The 17,771-nt window shown below is 40.4% G+C and overlaps 1 protein-coding gene across 1 annotated transcript in view; it reads right to left on the bottom strand.

Annotated features, from left to right (window-relative positions):
- The window catches only part of MORN5 (MORN repeat containing 5), a 79,096-nt gene that overhangs the window by 47,768 nt on the left and 13,557 nt on the right, over positions 1-17,771 (bottom strand). The window contains exon 2 of the mRNA XM_069241537.1: positions 8,402-8,549. Within this exon, the coding sequence (XP_069097638.1) occupies positions 8,402-8,549 (148 nt within the window). The remainder of the gene's footprint in view (positions 1-8,401; positions 8,550-17,771) is intronic.

The raw sequence follows: 17,771 nt of genomic DNA on the forward strand, positions 1-17,771 counted from the left end.
TGCTGTTTCCTTATCTAGAGATGATATTAAGTCCATCACAAAATTGGCAAAAATAATATTATAAAAATGAATTAGCAAACGTTTCTGCCCCGCCTCCATTTATAACAAATCAACAGAACGTTTGGAAATTTCAGGCATATTATTGGCAAGGAGCATTGCAAAACCCCTCTTTGGCCCTTTTTAGATGCACTGCTGGAGTGAGTTTGGTATTATAGCCATCCAAAAAAACAAATGTAGACAATAGCCATGTTCTTTGCAAACAGACAACAGGAGACATTGGATGAAGGAACATAATTCCTTGTTCTCTAATTTGCTTCGTACCCCTGCAACATTCCAAATTAAATTTTCTTCTATAGGATACAAGCGTCTCACCTCATACTTGGCATCCACAAAATCCCAATATAACTCTCTGGGTCTGTCAACTTCTGGTCCTACCGCCACCAACTGCTGCAACAGTCAATCCTAATCCTGCAGATTACTTAAGGAAGATAGTGGTTATGAGTGAGGGTTCCACATGGTGGATTTGGGTTTGCCCTGATCGCCTTTCCTAGAGGAATACTAGTATTGGGAGGAGAAGAGCACTGGGCATGTAGGGGGATGCATTTGGGCTCTGCAGGTCTGTAAAAATACCCTAAAGGGACAACGGAAATCTTGTGTAACCCGAATAATCCATCAATACTTTGAGGGCCTTCTCAGAAAGAAAAAGGTTGTATTGAAATTCACCACAATGCAATTGTTTTTATCAGTTTTTGGCCCCGGCCAATCTAATCAACTCTGCTTACCATGTAACATACCAAAATCCACCATCTCTTCTATCTACCCAATGCTTTGTTACTTAATTACTAATTCTTTTCATCCTCCATACTGCCCCTGGGCTGGGGGGGTACCTCTTTTAAAACTATCTGATAACACACGCTTTCAGGTGGTAGATGTAAAAAAAAACAATAGTAGTACCCTCCACCCTCCCTGGGATCTGCAATCCTGGATGTGAATCATATCCTTTTCCAGAGGGCTGAATTGTATCATCAGTTGTTGCAACCAGTGCAGCTTCACAGGATGTATTACGGTTCACAATCGGACCTGACAGAGAAGCTGTCATAGATGCTCCGGGTGACCCATTGGAACTCCGCATCCTGCTACCGTCCCTCCCCTGTAACTGGGGCGGAACTGCTACATTAGACATCTGTTTCATTGTTGAATCCATGCAGTCCAGTCTGTCTACAATAAGTGTGAACACTTTTTTTTTCATGTCTTCTAGAGAAGTCTGAGAATTACTCAGGATACCCTGAAATGGGTCCCTAAGCCCACCAGCTCCTCCATCAAACAAGTCCAAAAGTCATTGTCCAGAGCAGATTTTTCACAACTCTGAGGGACTGTGAGCACTTTAATAGTGTCCATGGCAGCTGTATTAAGGTTGTGCACTTTAACCTGCTTGACAACCCTTTCAATTTCTTTGCTGGTAGTAACTCACTACTATCAAGAGAAGGTTCATGTTTAATCTCAAGAGGATCTTTCCTTAAACAGGGATTAACACTGCCCTGAGTGCAGAGTCGTGTAAAGGTATACTATCCCAGGCTTCTCTCCTTGGGTGATTAGACCTAAGGTCACTCTCATTTTCTATCCTCTACTTTCATTGAGTAATTAGCAGCCTCTCCTCCATGTTACATGATCTTCAATGTTAACTTCCCATTGGAATCGCAGCACCTACTTGTCATACTGGACCCATATTGCGAGCAGCTTATTACCAAACACAAATGACAAGAAGGAGAAAGACATCCCTGCCTAGTAGCCTTTAAAATAATGAGGAGAGAAGACAGGACCCTATAAACTCACACCAGGCCTGAGGGTTGTCATAAAGGAGGTTGACGTAGGTAATAAAGCATTAGCCAAAGTTAATCTTGTCAAATACCAGATGAAGTTAGAGGCCTTTTTAAAATGAATAAGCATCAATGTACAAGAACCAGATAATATGTATATCGGTGCTAATGCCATCTGTACTCATTGAATGCAGTGTCTTATATCCCTACCTGACATGAAACTATTTTGGTCAGGGTGAATGTGTATGTTTATTACCTTAACTAGCCAGTGGATGAGGGACTTAGCCACAATTTTTCCTTCTGCATTTATGAGGGAGTTTGGGCTTTGTGAAGTTCAAAGGTAGTGCAGATTCCATGGTTTATGTAGGACTGAGATTATGGATGATTGAAGGTCTTCAAATAGAGCACCCACCCGTCTAGCCTCCTCAAACAAGGCAAAGCGTTGGAAGAATTACATGGGGAAACCATTAGAACCTAGTTTCTTACTGGATTGTACGTCCTTAGTGCTCCTAATGGCATTTAGGAGCTCTTCTTTGGTGAGCAAGACTTTGTCCTCAGCACAATCCTCTGAGTTCAGACTCCAGAATGGAAGATCCTGTATTATTTATTTGTCAGAAAGGGTGGATTTTGTAAAGGGAGAAATATAATTCTGCAAACGGTGCAGTAAATTCCAAGGCATCCTATTCCAGTGCTACGGCAGTGTTTTGGATGCCCAGAGGTATCCTGGATGTAGTCTTTCTATTAGCTAGTCAATACAGAAGATTACCAGATTTGTTTATGGTCTCAAAAACCCATTGCTGTGAAGCCATCCAAGTTAGGCTTGCAGTATCTTAAGCAAGCAGCTGCAGGGCCTCGATGTCAACCTCCAGCTCCCTCATAAGGTGGCATTTCTGGTAGAGTTGAACTTTCACTTGAGGTTGAGTATCCTAGTCTCTAGTGTGGTTATGTTTAACTCCTCCATTCCTTCCCTACTAATGAGAAATGACTTGGCCCTTCCCGAAATATAGCCTTGAAGGGTTCCTAAAGCTTTTGGGCAGAGGAGATAGAACCAACATTGACAATAAGTAGGACTGTACCTCTGACCACAAGTACACTGCAAACTCATTGTCAACCAACCAAAATGCATTCAGTCACCAGAATCCCAGGGCCGGGCCAGCCTTTTCTTTCATTGTGCACTTCCCTGGCAGGCTGGAGCCATTGGAGGTCAGTTTTGGAAGCCTGGGGCTGCTGCTGGTGTCGGTGTCTCTGTCGCTTTCACCAGCTCTATGAGATTAATTACAGCAGGTTCAGCAACTTCAGGGGATGGGGCGACAGGAATGGTGTGAGCAAGAGACCTGAGAGAAGAGAAGAGAGAGAAAGAGAGAATGGATGGATGACAATAGAGAGAGATAAAGCAAGAAGATTAAGGGAGAGGGACTGGTTTGAGCATTTTTGCTTTCGGTTCTCTAGTTTGGTTGTGTACTACCGCCTAATCCAGATGTAGTTCAACAGGTGAATGATCCAAGATTCATCTTTAAAGGATGCATACATTTAGAACCTTGGATAAATTAGTTGCCAGGACAAAGAAATAGTTAAGTCTAAAGAATGATTAATAGAAAAGTGTGCAATATGTTTAGGCTTTCTCATCGAGGTGCACCAAATATCACACCTGTTCAGAGTTGTCGCCAGGTCTGAAAGTGTACCATCTCTGTGTGGCCCTGCAGAGCAAGATCCATGGGTGACCAGTTTCTTGACCATTATTACAGGGAGTGCAGAATTATTAGGCAAATGAGTATTTTGACCACATCATCCTCTTTATGCATGTTGTCTTACTCCAAGCTATATAGGCTCGAAAGCCTACTACCAATTAAGCATATTAGGTGATGTGCATCTCTGTAATGAGAAGGGGTGTGGTCTAATGACATCAACACCCTATATCAGGTGTGCATAATTATTAGGCAACTTCCTTTCCTTTGGCAAAATGGGTCAAAAGAAGGACTTGACAGGCTCAAAAAAGTCAAAAATAGTGAGATATCTTGCAGAGGGATGCAGCACTCTTAAAATTGCAAAGCTTCTGAAGCGTGATCATCGAACAATCAAGCGTTTCATTCAAAATAGTCAACAGGGTTGCAAGAAGCGTGTGGAAAAACCAAGGTGCAAAATAACTGCCCATGAACTGAGAAAAGTCAAGCGTGCAGCTGCCACGATGCCACTTGCCACCAGTTTGGCCATATTTCAGAGCTGCAACATCACTGGAGTGCCCAAAAGCACAAGGTGTGCAATACTCAGAGACATGGCCAAGGTAAGAAAGGCTGAAAGACGACCACCACTGAACAAGACACACAAGCTGAAATGTCAAGACTGGGCCAATAAATATCTCAAGACTGATTTTTCTAAGGTTTTATGGACTGATGAAATGAGAGTGAGTCTTGATGGGCCAGATGGATGGGCCCGTGGCTGGATTGGTAAAGGGCAGAGAGCTCCAGTCCGACTCAGACGCCAGCAAGGTGGAGGTGGAGTACTGGTTTGGGCTGGTATCATCAAAGATGAGCTTGTGGGGCCTTTTCGGGTTGAGGATGGAGTCAAGCTCAACTCCCAGTCCTACTGCCAGTTCCTGGAAGACACCTTCTTCAAGCAGTGGTACAGGAAGAAGTCTGCATCCTTCAAGAAAAACATGATTTTCATGCAGGACAATGCTCCATCACACACGTCCAAGTACTCCACAGCGTGGCTGGCAAGAAAGGGTATAAAAGAAGGAAATCTAATGACATGGCCTCCTTGTTCACCTGATCTGAACCCCATTGAGAACCTGTGGTCCATCATCAAATGTGAGATTTACAAGGAGGGAAAACAGTACACCTCTCTGAACAGTGTCTGGGAGGCTGTGGTTGCTGCTGCACGCAATGTTGATGGTGAACAGATCAAAACACTGACAGAATCCATGGATGGCAGGCTTTTGAGTGTCCTTGCAAAGAAAGGTGGCTATATTGGTCACTGATTTGTTTTTGTTTTGTTTTTGAATGTCAGAAATGTATATTTGTGAATGTTGAGATGTTATATTGGTTTCACTGGTAATAATAAATAATTGAAATGGGTATATATTTTTTTTTTGTTAAGTTGCCTAATAATTATGCACAGTAATAGTCACCTGCACACACAGATATCCCCCTAACATAGCTAAAACTAAAAACAAACTAAAAACTACTTCCAAAAATATTCAGCTTTGATATTAATGAGTTTTTTGGGTTCATTGAGAACATGGTTGTTGTTCAATAATAAAATTAATCCTCAAAAATACAACTTGCCTAATAATTCTGCACTCCCTGTATACTAGATTCTCCCTCAATTCCCCCCTGAGGAAGATTGGCAAATACCCCATTTGGCCTGCCAGGATGCAGCCTGTCAGGGATAGAGGGTCATGGGTGCTTATAAGAGAGCATGGGTGAGACCCCCACCTTATCTGTCTCTGCAATTAATCGCCCTGGCTGTCCATCTTCACATGTGCATCTATCAATGGAAAAGACCTCTGGAACAGGATCACCAAAACCCTAGATATTTTAGTGACAGCAGAGTGGAAAGCCCTTTCATATTCATAGCTTCCCAAGAAGCTCCATTTGGTACCCAAGAGATGTTTCTTGTAAGGGAAGTACCTCTGGAGAGTGATGCCTGACATAATGGATTACTGGTCCGTTTTTAAAATGATTTTAAATTCATTCCAGGACAATATGAAGTACCCCGCTTTATCACCCAGATGAGCAATTTGGATCAAAAAAAGGGTACATTAATCAATATGCAATCAACATCTGCCAAACTGAACAATTCAGAAAGTGCTGCGGCATAAGAAAATAGAATACAAACATCCCCCAAACTCCCATCCCTCCTACATTTCCACCCAGAAGGATCTGTCACCCCTATAACACTTCATATAACTGGTCAAAATCAAACAGTGCAACCACCATGCTTCTGCATAAACCATGAGAAACATGATTCTCTTAGTTTGTATTGTGTTCAAAAGGACCAATTGAGTAGATATCCATCCTCATCCTGTGGACTGCGGGAGCAGCTGGCAAACCAAGAAAGGAGGTAAAACCAGGACATCCCAACCTATCTCCGTATTTAGGTCTACTTGACTCTCTGCCTCATCTAACCATCACGTGATCTTGAGCTGTTGCATCTTGTAGCTGCATTGTTCTTGGTTACAGAATTGCCTGTAGATGGCCTCCAATGTTAACATCATCAGAGATGAATTGCCTTTAAGTGAATAGTAAAGCAGATTCGTGGGTGGCCGTCTCTTTTTATTAAGGATGAGCACTTTCAATCTGGTGAAAACAGGCATTTTACCATCTCACACATGGCTCTTTCCACCAGTCTCCTTGGGACAAAATCTTGTTGCTCACTTGTATTGTAATGTGAATCACTGGCACTGTACTTACTAGGACTAACTTTTGTGTCAATCACAACAACAGCTTTCATCTTTCAGCCTTTGCTTCACTGTAAGAGCAACTGGCATTATTATTGCTGTACCTGGTTATCTCTTTCCTCTTCAGCCTGTCTGAGTGGTGTTCGTGTTAATTTTGGATATGTGTGTGTGCCCAATGTGCCCCGGAAAGTACTTAAATGATTCCCATGAATTTCTTATTTTTTGTCTGTTGTTAACACTGAGTTTGTAACTCCGAATTAATACAGTTTTGGCCTTCAATGCCATCAGATGTTTGGGATACACAGTTCAACCACTTAGTTTGGTAGCACTGTTTGTTATGCTTGCATGCACATGGTCTGTAGCCATGTAAATGGATGGTTGGGTTTTGTGCACAGATGCAAAGGTTATGTTTGTTTCACTGAACACTATTGGCTAAGTTACTCTTTTAGTTCAGTTAAGTGTTTTGGCGTGTAATCACATACAATGTATATTATATATCCAGTGATCAATTTGTAAAAGAATAAGTCCCAGAGCCCACATTTTCCTAAAAGCCCGCAAGCGCTGCTGCGGAAAGTCATTTTTGCCAAATACCATGACTGTCTAGTATTTAATGCATCTAATGTCCCTTTCACCCACTGATGTACCATCTCTGCCCATCACCCCTTATTGCGCTATCATAGGTTCCTTTTCACCCCTTCTTCCTCCCTTTGCCACTAGTCTGTCTCAAAGTCTAATAATTAAAAATAAGTCCAGTATCCCCCAAAAAAGTGCCAGTGGACCCCACCTGCAAACAAACTAAGCACTCGGCTTATTGATTTCAGTTTTTTTTGCAGTTGCAAATAATTTGATACTGGGCATCCTCGTGTTGGTTTCATGTTTGGTTTTATGTGGAAGGGCGTGTTGCTCAGTCAGTATCAGTAGTGGTTCTCATCCTTAAACAATCTGGCTTTGTAATGGGAGTGGTGTTTATAACATTACCTCGGAGACACTTTTCCATCTAGATACAAAGAGACAAATTGTTGTCTTGTGATTTCTGCTCAGCAAGATCTGTTACTGGTCTACGTTTTTACATCTAATACAATTTCACACCTTACTTAGTCAGGTATACAAATAGATATAAAACCTATTAACACACATTTTGTGCACGTAATTGTAACAGTCTAAGTGAATTTACTTCTATTTGATGATGAACACGAGATGCAGCGACAGAGCAGTAATGAATATAGAGCAAATATATAAAACTGAAATTGCAACAGCAACCGAATTCCATTGTTTTTCCAACGAATGTCCGGTTTAACTATTACTAAATCCAGATTATCCAGTACCCAGAAATGGTCAGACAAATATTGGAAGAGAAATGTGAATATTAGAAAAAGAAAAGGGAGGACTAGTTTGCTCAAAAATCCCCTAAACAGTTATAATCCCAAAGAGAGAACTCCTGTACTAAGGTCATTCATGATTAACAGGTGGCCTAGTGAATATGTACATAGATGAAGATGATAACAAAAGTCTGGCATTCTGATGCTAAATACCAGCTGCTTCGTTTAGGGTTGAGTGGTAATATACATTTTTCTGCTTTCTGGGGGAAGTTCTACATTCAAAAGGCAACTCTTGATGTAATTTCCTCCTCCACATGGATATTTTTGTGGAAGAAATTAATCTAGTGTATTCTCCTCCACATTTAGCACTTCCTCCAGCCCTCACAGGATGTTCCATTAACAAGTCATCTCTAATTCTTTTAGATCAAAGAGCAAGTCTCTTAGTAGTTCACCTTGCACCCGGGAGCTTGTGGTTCTAATCCTGGCTTTGGCACTTGACCAAAACATGTGATTCTGGCCCTATCTTTCTCTTCCCTCACGCTGCAGCTATGTGTATGGTAATGTACTGATGCACAGTCTGAAAAACTATTGTGGTGTTTGTAATCTGGATTAACTGGACCCCTTACACATACTAATGTTCTATGGGCAGCATCTAATGTTTGAGATGTTCGTGCCCCAATACAAATGTTCGTTAAAACTCTATTTGCTTCTTGGGTTTTGACCATATGAAATACTTAACATAAATACAAATAAAATGTAAAGAATAATAAATGGAATCCTATGTAATAATACTTTATAAGGATTTCCTAATCACCCATTCTACAATTTAAACCTCTTGTAATAAAAAAAAAAGCAAGTGGAGGTACCTCTTTTGGAATGCCACAGTCCCAAGTGCCTTCATACTTGCTGCCATTGGGAAAATGTAAAGTTCCTTGCCCATGAAACATTCCGTCTTTCATCTCACCTTCGTATCTTGTTTCAGTTGGAAGAGTGTATGTGCCTTCCCCTTCCATTCTGCAACAACAAATGTTTAATGTTTATTGCACAAAACGTAAACCTGTTTCAAGACTTGACAAGAACTTACACAGAAGTTCCTACAATGCCACATATATCACTGTATTGCGATACCTTATTATGAGTCGTGAACATAGAGGAAGAAATACTACTGGCTACCCTCCATCCCAATAAATCGATCTGAAATGTAAGAAGTGGTTTTAAAATTAGGTTAGATAGTGAGGAACCGCTTTTTGAGTGTTTGCTCCTTTGAGACTCAGTAAGGTGCAATATAGACGTTTCTCAAAATAGATTGTTTTTGATAATTTGCTTAATATTTAATGAGACCCGCATGTAGATGCCTAGACAAAAAAAGAATAGGCCTACAAATGAAAAAGCAACGAAGCTCATGATTATCTAACAGCAAAGTGTTAAGGCAGGTCTAGCTTTACGTGATTTATTACGCACTTTGCTACAGTTCCATAAAATTAAATCTCTGTTTATCATTCAATACAATAACACAATATGAAAGAGGCGTGACCTATTTCTTTTAGTTTTGTAAAATAGGCATTCTAAATTCATCAGTTGTTTATATTATTACATGATATATACAGAGGACATCAATTCTTGGAAAACGTTCAGTGCTTATGCAAAGAACGTACAGAGTGTGAAATCACCACTACTCTGTAAATGAACATAAATAAATCAAACACTGTGTCAGGTTGAAATAAAAGTTTCCATAAGTTGAAGCAGACATGGCTCCCCACATGCCAGAAGTATACATTATGAATGCTTTATTTAAAATTGGCCATGCAAACGCCCTAGACATCACATTTGAAATAAGCTGCATTCAACTCCGTTGGACTCGCAGTCATATGCAAAATCCCTCATTTTAGAAATCATACGAAGGGAACAAAAGTCTTACCTTGACAGTCCCCCAACTCCTATTCACCTAGGACTACCATAGAAACAAGAGCTAATACACCTGCACTAAAACGTAACATATTATTAAGTTTTTCTTTGATTATTTTTTGCATTTTTATGTAAAGTATTTTTTAATTAACTTGAATGTAAATTTTTCCTCGCCACTTCTTACAGTATCATTTCTGTTGAATCAGTCACAATCTGGAATGTAAATTATATATTATTTATTTCTAATTTAAATTTGAAAAAGTTAGCATTTACAACACACTGTATTACAATGTTATATATAAAAATATATATATATATATATATATATATCTATATATATATAGATATATATATATATATATTTTTTGTCTTTTTTTTTAACTCGAAAAAGACCAGACGGTCGAAACGCGTTGTTCGTTCCTTGTTTCCAGCTTGAAATGAAATAAATGCAAGATTTATCACCCCTAATGGAGTGCACTGCTAATCTTTGATTGACATATATATATATATATATGTATATATATATATATATATATATATATATATACATATATATATTTTCTTGAAAAACTATTTGAAAATGAATGAGTTTAAAACAAAATTCTATATGCATCACTGTATGTTAGTATTATTATCTGCTTCCACTTATTTCTCAGGGGTGTGGAATCCCTATAGCCCGACGCCCAGAACATACTGTTTGGGGTCAAGGACAACAAGTTTTTATGTTTATTCTCTCCTCTGGACAAGTAGGCCCAAACCCCTACTGCACAAACCCATTGGCTCCCAGTTTACTGTACCACATAATGGATCTGGGAAGGGCATTGTCTGCAGTTAAGGTAATAACTATGCTCATATGTTAATTCTGTTCAAACTTGTATTTAAGGTCCGTAACGCAAAGTCTTTATTGTTAGGGTGAGCACTCTAAGAAAATGTTGTAAGCTCAGACTGTACTACTGACAGTGGCTCTAGTATAAAAATGTGTACATGCGTTTGCAAAGTTTAACAATATGAGGCTACATATAATGCTCTCAGCATTCTCTCTGGTTTGATGCAAATATCAGCAGAAGCTTGAAAGCAGAGTTGGTGATCTTTGCTCTCAAAATAAAATGTTCACAAAAAACTTAACTAAGAAAAATAGTTTTTCTGAGCTACTGTGTATTTTAAGTACCATTTCTTTACAGAATCATTCAGGAAACTGCGTTGATGCATGCTAGTTTTCACAAAAACATATTGATGATGGAAAAATGAGTGTAACCAGTTCCAACAATATTATTGGAAACATGAAAATAAACAAGCATAGGCAACGCCAATAGGACTGACATTGGTAGTCAGTCGTTTGGTTTTGTCAATGTGTGTCTTGTTTTGATATGGTTTTTGTAAAACTTTATTGTTGTAGGAGCTGCCAGGCCCTCACAATCATAAGCAACATTGGCAAAAAGTAAGAATATATTTGGTCTCAAAAAGCACACCTTGCCGCAGTAGTTCAGGGTATTGAATGAAACTACCTAATGTGCCAATATGTTCCTTACAGTGAAGCCAGCCAGCCAATAAACAGAGAGAGAGAGACAGAATTGAAATAAAAACAAAAGGTCCCAGCTCTTAAAGAAAATCACAAAAATGCACGCACAGTATATGTCCTTGCAATAGAGCATATTTACGTTTTTCATCAATTCACAAGAATCTACTGAAGTAGGCCAGGAAATTGTATTCCTAGAAAATATTTATGTACTGCTGTTAGACATGGCATCCTTGTGTGGTCTCCCCTAACCTTTTGCCTCGACTTCCCAGGTTGTCACTGTGTGCTGGACTCTGTTTTTCTTACTCTGGGCACTTTAACACTGTTGACCAGTGCTAAAGTGCAAGTGCTCCCTATGTGAAATTGTATGTGTAATTGGCTTTTCCATAATTGGCATATTTGATTTTCTAGTACGCCCCTAGTAAAGTGCACTAGAGGTGCCTAGGGCCTGTAAATCAATTGCTACTAGTAGACCTGCAGCACTGATTGTGCCACCCACATGAGGAGCCCTGTAAACATGGCTCAGACCTGCCACTACAGTGTCTGTGTGTGCAGTTTTTTAAACTGCCGATTCGACTTGGGCAGTGTACCCACTTGCCAAGCCTAAACCTTTCCTTTTTATTCATATAAAGCACCCATAAGTTAGGCCCTAGGTAGCCCCATGGGCAGGGTGCAATGTATGTTAAACATGGGACATGTATGGATGTGTTTTACATGTCCCAACAGTGAAATACTGCCAAATTAGGTTTTCACTGTTGCCAGGACTATCTCTCTCATTGGTTAACATGGGGGCTGCCTTTAAATATTTTCAAAGTGCAGTTTCCCTTTGAATGCAGATAGAAATATGAAGTTTGGTGTTGCTGAACTCACAATTTAAAAATACATCTTTTTGTGAAGTTGGTTTTTAGATTGTTAGTTGGAAGATGCCACTTTTAGAAAGTAGGCATTTTCTTGCTCTACCCATTCTGTGACTCTGCCTGTTTGTGGATTCCCTGTCTGGGATATACTGACAGTTGGGTTGTTTGTGAATCTCCTCTAGACAGTGACACAAAGGGAACTGGGGTGTAGCCTGCATTTCTTGATGAGCCATCTGGGCTAGAGTGGACGGAGGAGTGGTCACTTACACATGAATGGGCTGTGCCTGCCCTCACACAATGCAGTGTCCAACCCCCTGGTGTGTGGCTGGAGCCTGGCTTGGACAGGATCCTGTAGCCAACAGAGATTTTTCTTTGAAGTTGAGCAACTTCAAAGGATGAAAAGGGTATAAGTATTGGACCCAAAACCCCAGACTTTAGATCACTTCTAGATTCAAGAGGAACCTCTGCCAAGGAGAAGAGCAGAAGAGCTGAGGAGAAGTGCTGCCCCTGCCTGTAACTGTGCTTTGTTAGGCTATTCTGCAGCTATTGCTGCTTCTGCCTGTGAATATTGGCTATTTGTCTACCCTGTTGTTGAGTCCTTTTGTAATGTTTTCACTGTGTTACTGTGTGTGTTGGTAGAAATAGTTTACATATTGCCTCTGGGTTCAGCCTTTCTGCTCGTGCCAAGCTACCAAGGGGGTGAGCGAGGGGTTAACCGGGTGTGTTTCTCCTTTGCCCTGACAAGAGTGAGGGTCCTTCCTTGGACAGGGGGTAACCTGACTGCCAACCAAGGACCCCATTTCTAACAACTGCATTTTAACACGAGCACATCTGCATGTGGAGATTTGTTCATGCTAAAATCTGTTGAACATTTAAAAGTTTACTTTCCCTCGAACAACGTTTTCCCAACTCCGAAATAAGTTTTACTTCTGCCCTTGTCAGGAGTAAACTTGCAACCTTTCTCTGTATGGGTAAAGATTAGGGAAGAGCTGGTGAAAACCCCTAAAAAGTACAAATTAGTAAGTTTGAACAGACCCAATAGGACATTCCAGCTCTGGAACTATTGCTTAACCCTACCTTCAATCCCTGTAGGCAAATCTGCTGAAAGGTGGCAAAATAAGGGGAATGCTACTGTTCAAACCCTACAATAGTATGAGCCTGACATAATCAGAGTGGCTATTACCAGAAATAATGTGTCGCCACACTACATGGCACAAAAGGGATAAGTGGATTCTTTTACAGGGCAAGTAGATTTATGAAGCAACCTGTCCCATGAACAAGTAAATAGTTAAAAAAATTCCTCATAAAACTGGTCCGTCCTTCACAAAGATATTATCTGTTGGCAGGGAAAATCAGACCTACCTGCTTTGTTTGAAATATCATATTATGATGGTATGAGAATTATGGAAGCTATCAGGGCAATTATCATACTTGTAGTATCCAATCTTTCCAACCACAAGAGATACAGCATACGCCCCATCTTTCAAACAGATAATTCCTTTTATGTAAAAGAGATTCGAAATTCAAGCGTTGTGATGGGCATGACCCTTGCATTGTATATGGGAGTGTTCCTCTTAACTGAGTGCAGGACTACATGTGAATCTGGTTTTCTGACTTTTATTTCGACACTGGTGTCATGCTAATCTAGCATGAGGTGTGAGACACATGGCTATCCCAGGCAATGCAGATCTGTCCTGTGACCTGGAAGGGTGCACCAAGTGTGTGCCCTCCTAGTGTACATAGAACTACTGTCCCTGCAATGGGTGTAGCATTTAAAGTGGTGGTGGCAGTGCATCATGCTTAGAGAATCCCTAGAATGACCAGAATTTTTCATCAGTGTCAATGAGACTATGGTACTGACCAGTCTTGTGTAAAGTCCTGCTACTATGTGTACCCCAGACCCTTGCACTGACATCCTAAGTGTATGTCAACTATATGTGTAGTGTGTGTGCAGTACATGTGTGATAGTAGGCTCGGTAAGGGTATGAGTCCAAGTACTGAAGCCAATCGGATCCATTTTCGATTCACCTGGTGTAGCATGTCACCAGATGGAGGGTGGGTGTACTGCCTGCATTCCTGTGACTGGTGGTTGGAGATCCAGACACTGGCATGAGGAGAATAGAGGCAGGGCTACATTTAGAAACTTTGTTAGCAAGGGATTGGTGGTTCGTTCTTCCAGACCACTGTCAGCTGGTGGATGTCCGGAGTATAAAGTGGTATTGCATTTCCTTATATTCAAGGTGAGGACGTTTCTAGGCCAGGCCTGCCATTTTATCTACACTTGTCTGTTTCTTTGAGAAGGCTAATGAGAGTCAGGGGAAACAAACTCACACTTTATTGTGTCTATGTAGTGAGTGTTCCTGCCCGGAGACAGCCCCAATGCTACTTGGTGTGAGAAGCACCAAGTTACACGAAAGCTTAGTACGCAGAGCAGCCTGGGACTGATTCTTGGCAGGGAAACCAACCCAAACTAGTTATAAAGTTGTGGACAGTGGGAATCAAGTCCCCTGTTTAGAAATTACGTATAACAAGCATTATTAAATGCATTAGGTTTCACCTATGTGATTATTAATACTTTTTTATGTAATTTGTAGTTTTGTGAGTAGTTGTGCTATATACGTTAATAAAACTCCATTAAATTGTCATGAATTGTTTATTGAGAGTCAATATATTGTGCTGTTACTGGTGGCATTATGAAGCGGGGATATATGAGGTAAAGGGTGGAGGTCACATTTTGTGCTGTCTTGTTTGCAAACAGCGCGGAGTGAGGATGATAAAACTTTTAACCACATGGAATAAAGTCAAGTCCTTTTTTGGCACGTTAGCATTGTAACAAAAATAGCAGTTTGAAGTTGTTCGTGTTAAATTATGTAAAATATATGTGCACCGCTGCATATTGATGAATATGTTTAGGAATGCCGAAGTAGATAAAATGCATCGTTAATTTCCCATAATTTAATGTGGTTTGCGAACGACAGCAAACAACCAGGCAGCTCCGGAGGCAAGTTCCGGTTTGTATGAAAAGCTTCACTGTGGGTGATTTCCGGCACTTGACACAAAATGCATGTGCCAACAAAACACAGATATGTGTAGTTTTCACAACGACAGCAATTTGAACAGTTGTGCTAATGTGTTCTTTTCCTATCCAGTAGGTATCGCCTTTGTAAACAAAAAAACTAAGAGCAACCTTCTTCCGGGACTGTAGACTCCTCAGCTCCATTTAAAAGAGAATCAGTCTATATGTAAAGCTTGGTATCATGCTTGTATCTATCATATGTGGTGTTTAATGGCATGTAGACATTTGTGTGCACAGGTTCCCGAAAGCACATCACCCTGTATGTAAAGAAAGTGAAAATGTAAGACACGGCTGTAAAACACCACGTGGAAGAAACATCAGTAACAAAGTTTCTTTCGTAAAAAAACAGAAGGTAGCAATACACTCTATTTGGGAAGAACATGAAGGCAGAAAATAAGCACAAAATACTTGTTGCTGCTACAACTATATTTTACAGAATACGTGGCACGCAAAAAAGCGAGATGATTAGTTGAAAGGCATTGGAGGCCAAAATGTTTTAAGAAAGCAGAACTTACAGGCAACAAACACAAGAATTGCTGCTGCGACACTTGCTCTGAAAAATGCACGGGCCAAAACACCAGATAATTAGTTAAAAGGCATTAGAGAGAAGATTGTAAGAAAAAAAAAAAAAAAATATATATATATATATATATATATATATATATATATATATATATATATATATAAAATTGTGTTAACAAGCATGCTCCAAATGCGCAGCCATAGCAATCTGGAAAATTAGGCTAATGTCCTCTTTTATATAGCGTAGCTATTGCCTTTCTTAACCAGACTCCTTGTCACATGCTTTTTGTTTTGATAAAAAAATGTAAAGTGTAAGCTATTAAAAAGTGCAGACGTGCTAAGTATAGGCTAAAGGCTTAAACGTACATAATTGACCTTTAAGGTGACCTGCCGAAACAGTTCTCTGTTCCAAAACAGCAAATAAGCAAAATCATAAGTCTTTAATAGTAGGAGATGGTTAATTACTTTGAAGTTTTATTTACAAACAGCTATGCTATGATAGTAACTGTGGGATTTTTGAAGATTGTCAAATAAATGTGTTTAAACGGGATGAGACAAACAAGAAAACAAGTACGCTCTAAATGTATGCAGCCAGGGAACATGCACCCAGAGAAAGATAGGCAAATGTATGAGCAGTAAACGGTATGCGGCGTTAACCAGTTGAAAAAATTTCCAACAACCAAAGAAGATAGGAATGAGTAGTTAGGCCACGCAAAACTGATAAGAGAAACACAGAAGGGAGAGCAGGCTACAACCAATAGAAACTGAGAAAAGCAAACTGGAAGCACACAGACCAATGGGAAGTAAAGGCGAGATGCAAGTCCCTTTGAAGATATATTAAATACTATAGACTTCACAAGCACTGTGCAGGCAAACCTGAAAATGGGATCCAACATACCCTACTTTGTTTCAGACCCAAGTCCCTCTTTCCTAAGGAAAGGAGAGCTCCACGGATACTGGCAGAGCTTCTGTGTTATCAGAGCTCTTTGTATGCCTGGCAGCTAGTTTCCCAGAGGTAAGCAGACATCACCTGAATTCTGCATTTCTACTGCAAAAGCTGAGGGTTCTGCCTGAAGCCTGGAAGCCTACCTGCCTCCTGAGAGACAGGGAAGGCGGGTGCCTTGTCCTGCAGGATAAACTGTTGAGGAGTAGACCTCCAGCATGTTCCTGGTGTATAGAGCACCTAGAGAAAGCAGATGTATCAGACAATGAATCATGGAGCTACCTGTATCGTTCGTGGGTTCTCCGGTCACTCTCTGCAGTTCCTGTCTGACAACTATCCTGAAAACTGCACCAAGTCAAGCATGGTGTCAGAAACTGTGGGCAGTGATCTGGTGCTACTGCTGCCATCATCAGAAGTTCAACAAGGCACCTTGCTGCTGTAAGCCCTACCGGCATGGGACGCCATAACTGTATCTTGTTTCTGTGAGTTCGATGAGCCAGTACGGTCATAACTATACATTCCCTCTGTGATGTTTATTGATCTAGGAGGCCACAACTTTTGGAGGATCCATGCCATAGTCCTTTACTAGCTGTGCTGCATCCACCCAACAGTGTTGGCACCAAAGAAAAGCTACTAAGCAGACAAAAGGCGGGAGCTGCACCGTCTCACCATTCAACCTTCGAGAACTGGTTTTCAGGCATTGCATTGCAAGGTTTCACCACAAAAGAATGAAATGTGCTCCAACAGAGTGGAGCGCACAGACTTCAGATTTTCTGCCCAGAGTAAATCCTGGGCAAAAATAGGTGAATGAGTTGCACCCAAATGACATAATTCTGTTTCATGAAATGTCTTCTTTATAATGGCAATTTTCTTGATCATGTGCTGTCAGATTTCAACAAGAGTCATGCCCCTACTATTCAGTAGATTAAAATATCTATTCTGTTTGGATCTGTAAATCAACGTGTGAAATAGGGCACATTTTGTAACATACATAACTGGTGGGTCCAAAGGAATGAATGCTTTTATTAGGGTTTACCCTGGGTGAGTTAGACCTTTACAAAAATTAATGAAGGGTGTTGAGCTTCTGAGAAGCTCATGTGCAGTTGACACTCTAGAGATTTATTAAGATATTCAAATCTAAAATACTATTCTGATTGAAAAATATTTAGAAGCAATTCCACATTGAGAGTCAGCTTTTAAAAGATAAACAGTAGAGGGATTGGGATCATTCTACGGGCTGTGAAAGTCTCAAGGGCAGTCCAAATGTGTTAGGCCGAACTAATGTTTGTTTGTGTTCCTTGAGGCAATGGGGTTTTCAGTGTGTGCCAGTCAAGCTTACTCAGGTTTGATGCTCGAGTTTGTCCCTATTGTTTTTTTATGTAGCTGGCAAAGTTGCACTAGACTGCTAGCTTCCATA

Source organism: Pleurodeles waltl, chromosome 6, assembly GCF_031143425.1.
Source record: "Pleurodeles waltl isolate 20211129_DDA chromosome 6, aPleWal1.hap1.20221129, whole genome shotgun sequence".
Classification (NCBI taxonomy): domain Eukaryota; kingdom Metazoa; phylum Chordata; class Amphibia; order Caudata; family Salamandridae; genus Pleurodeles; species Pleurodeles waltl.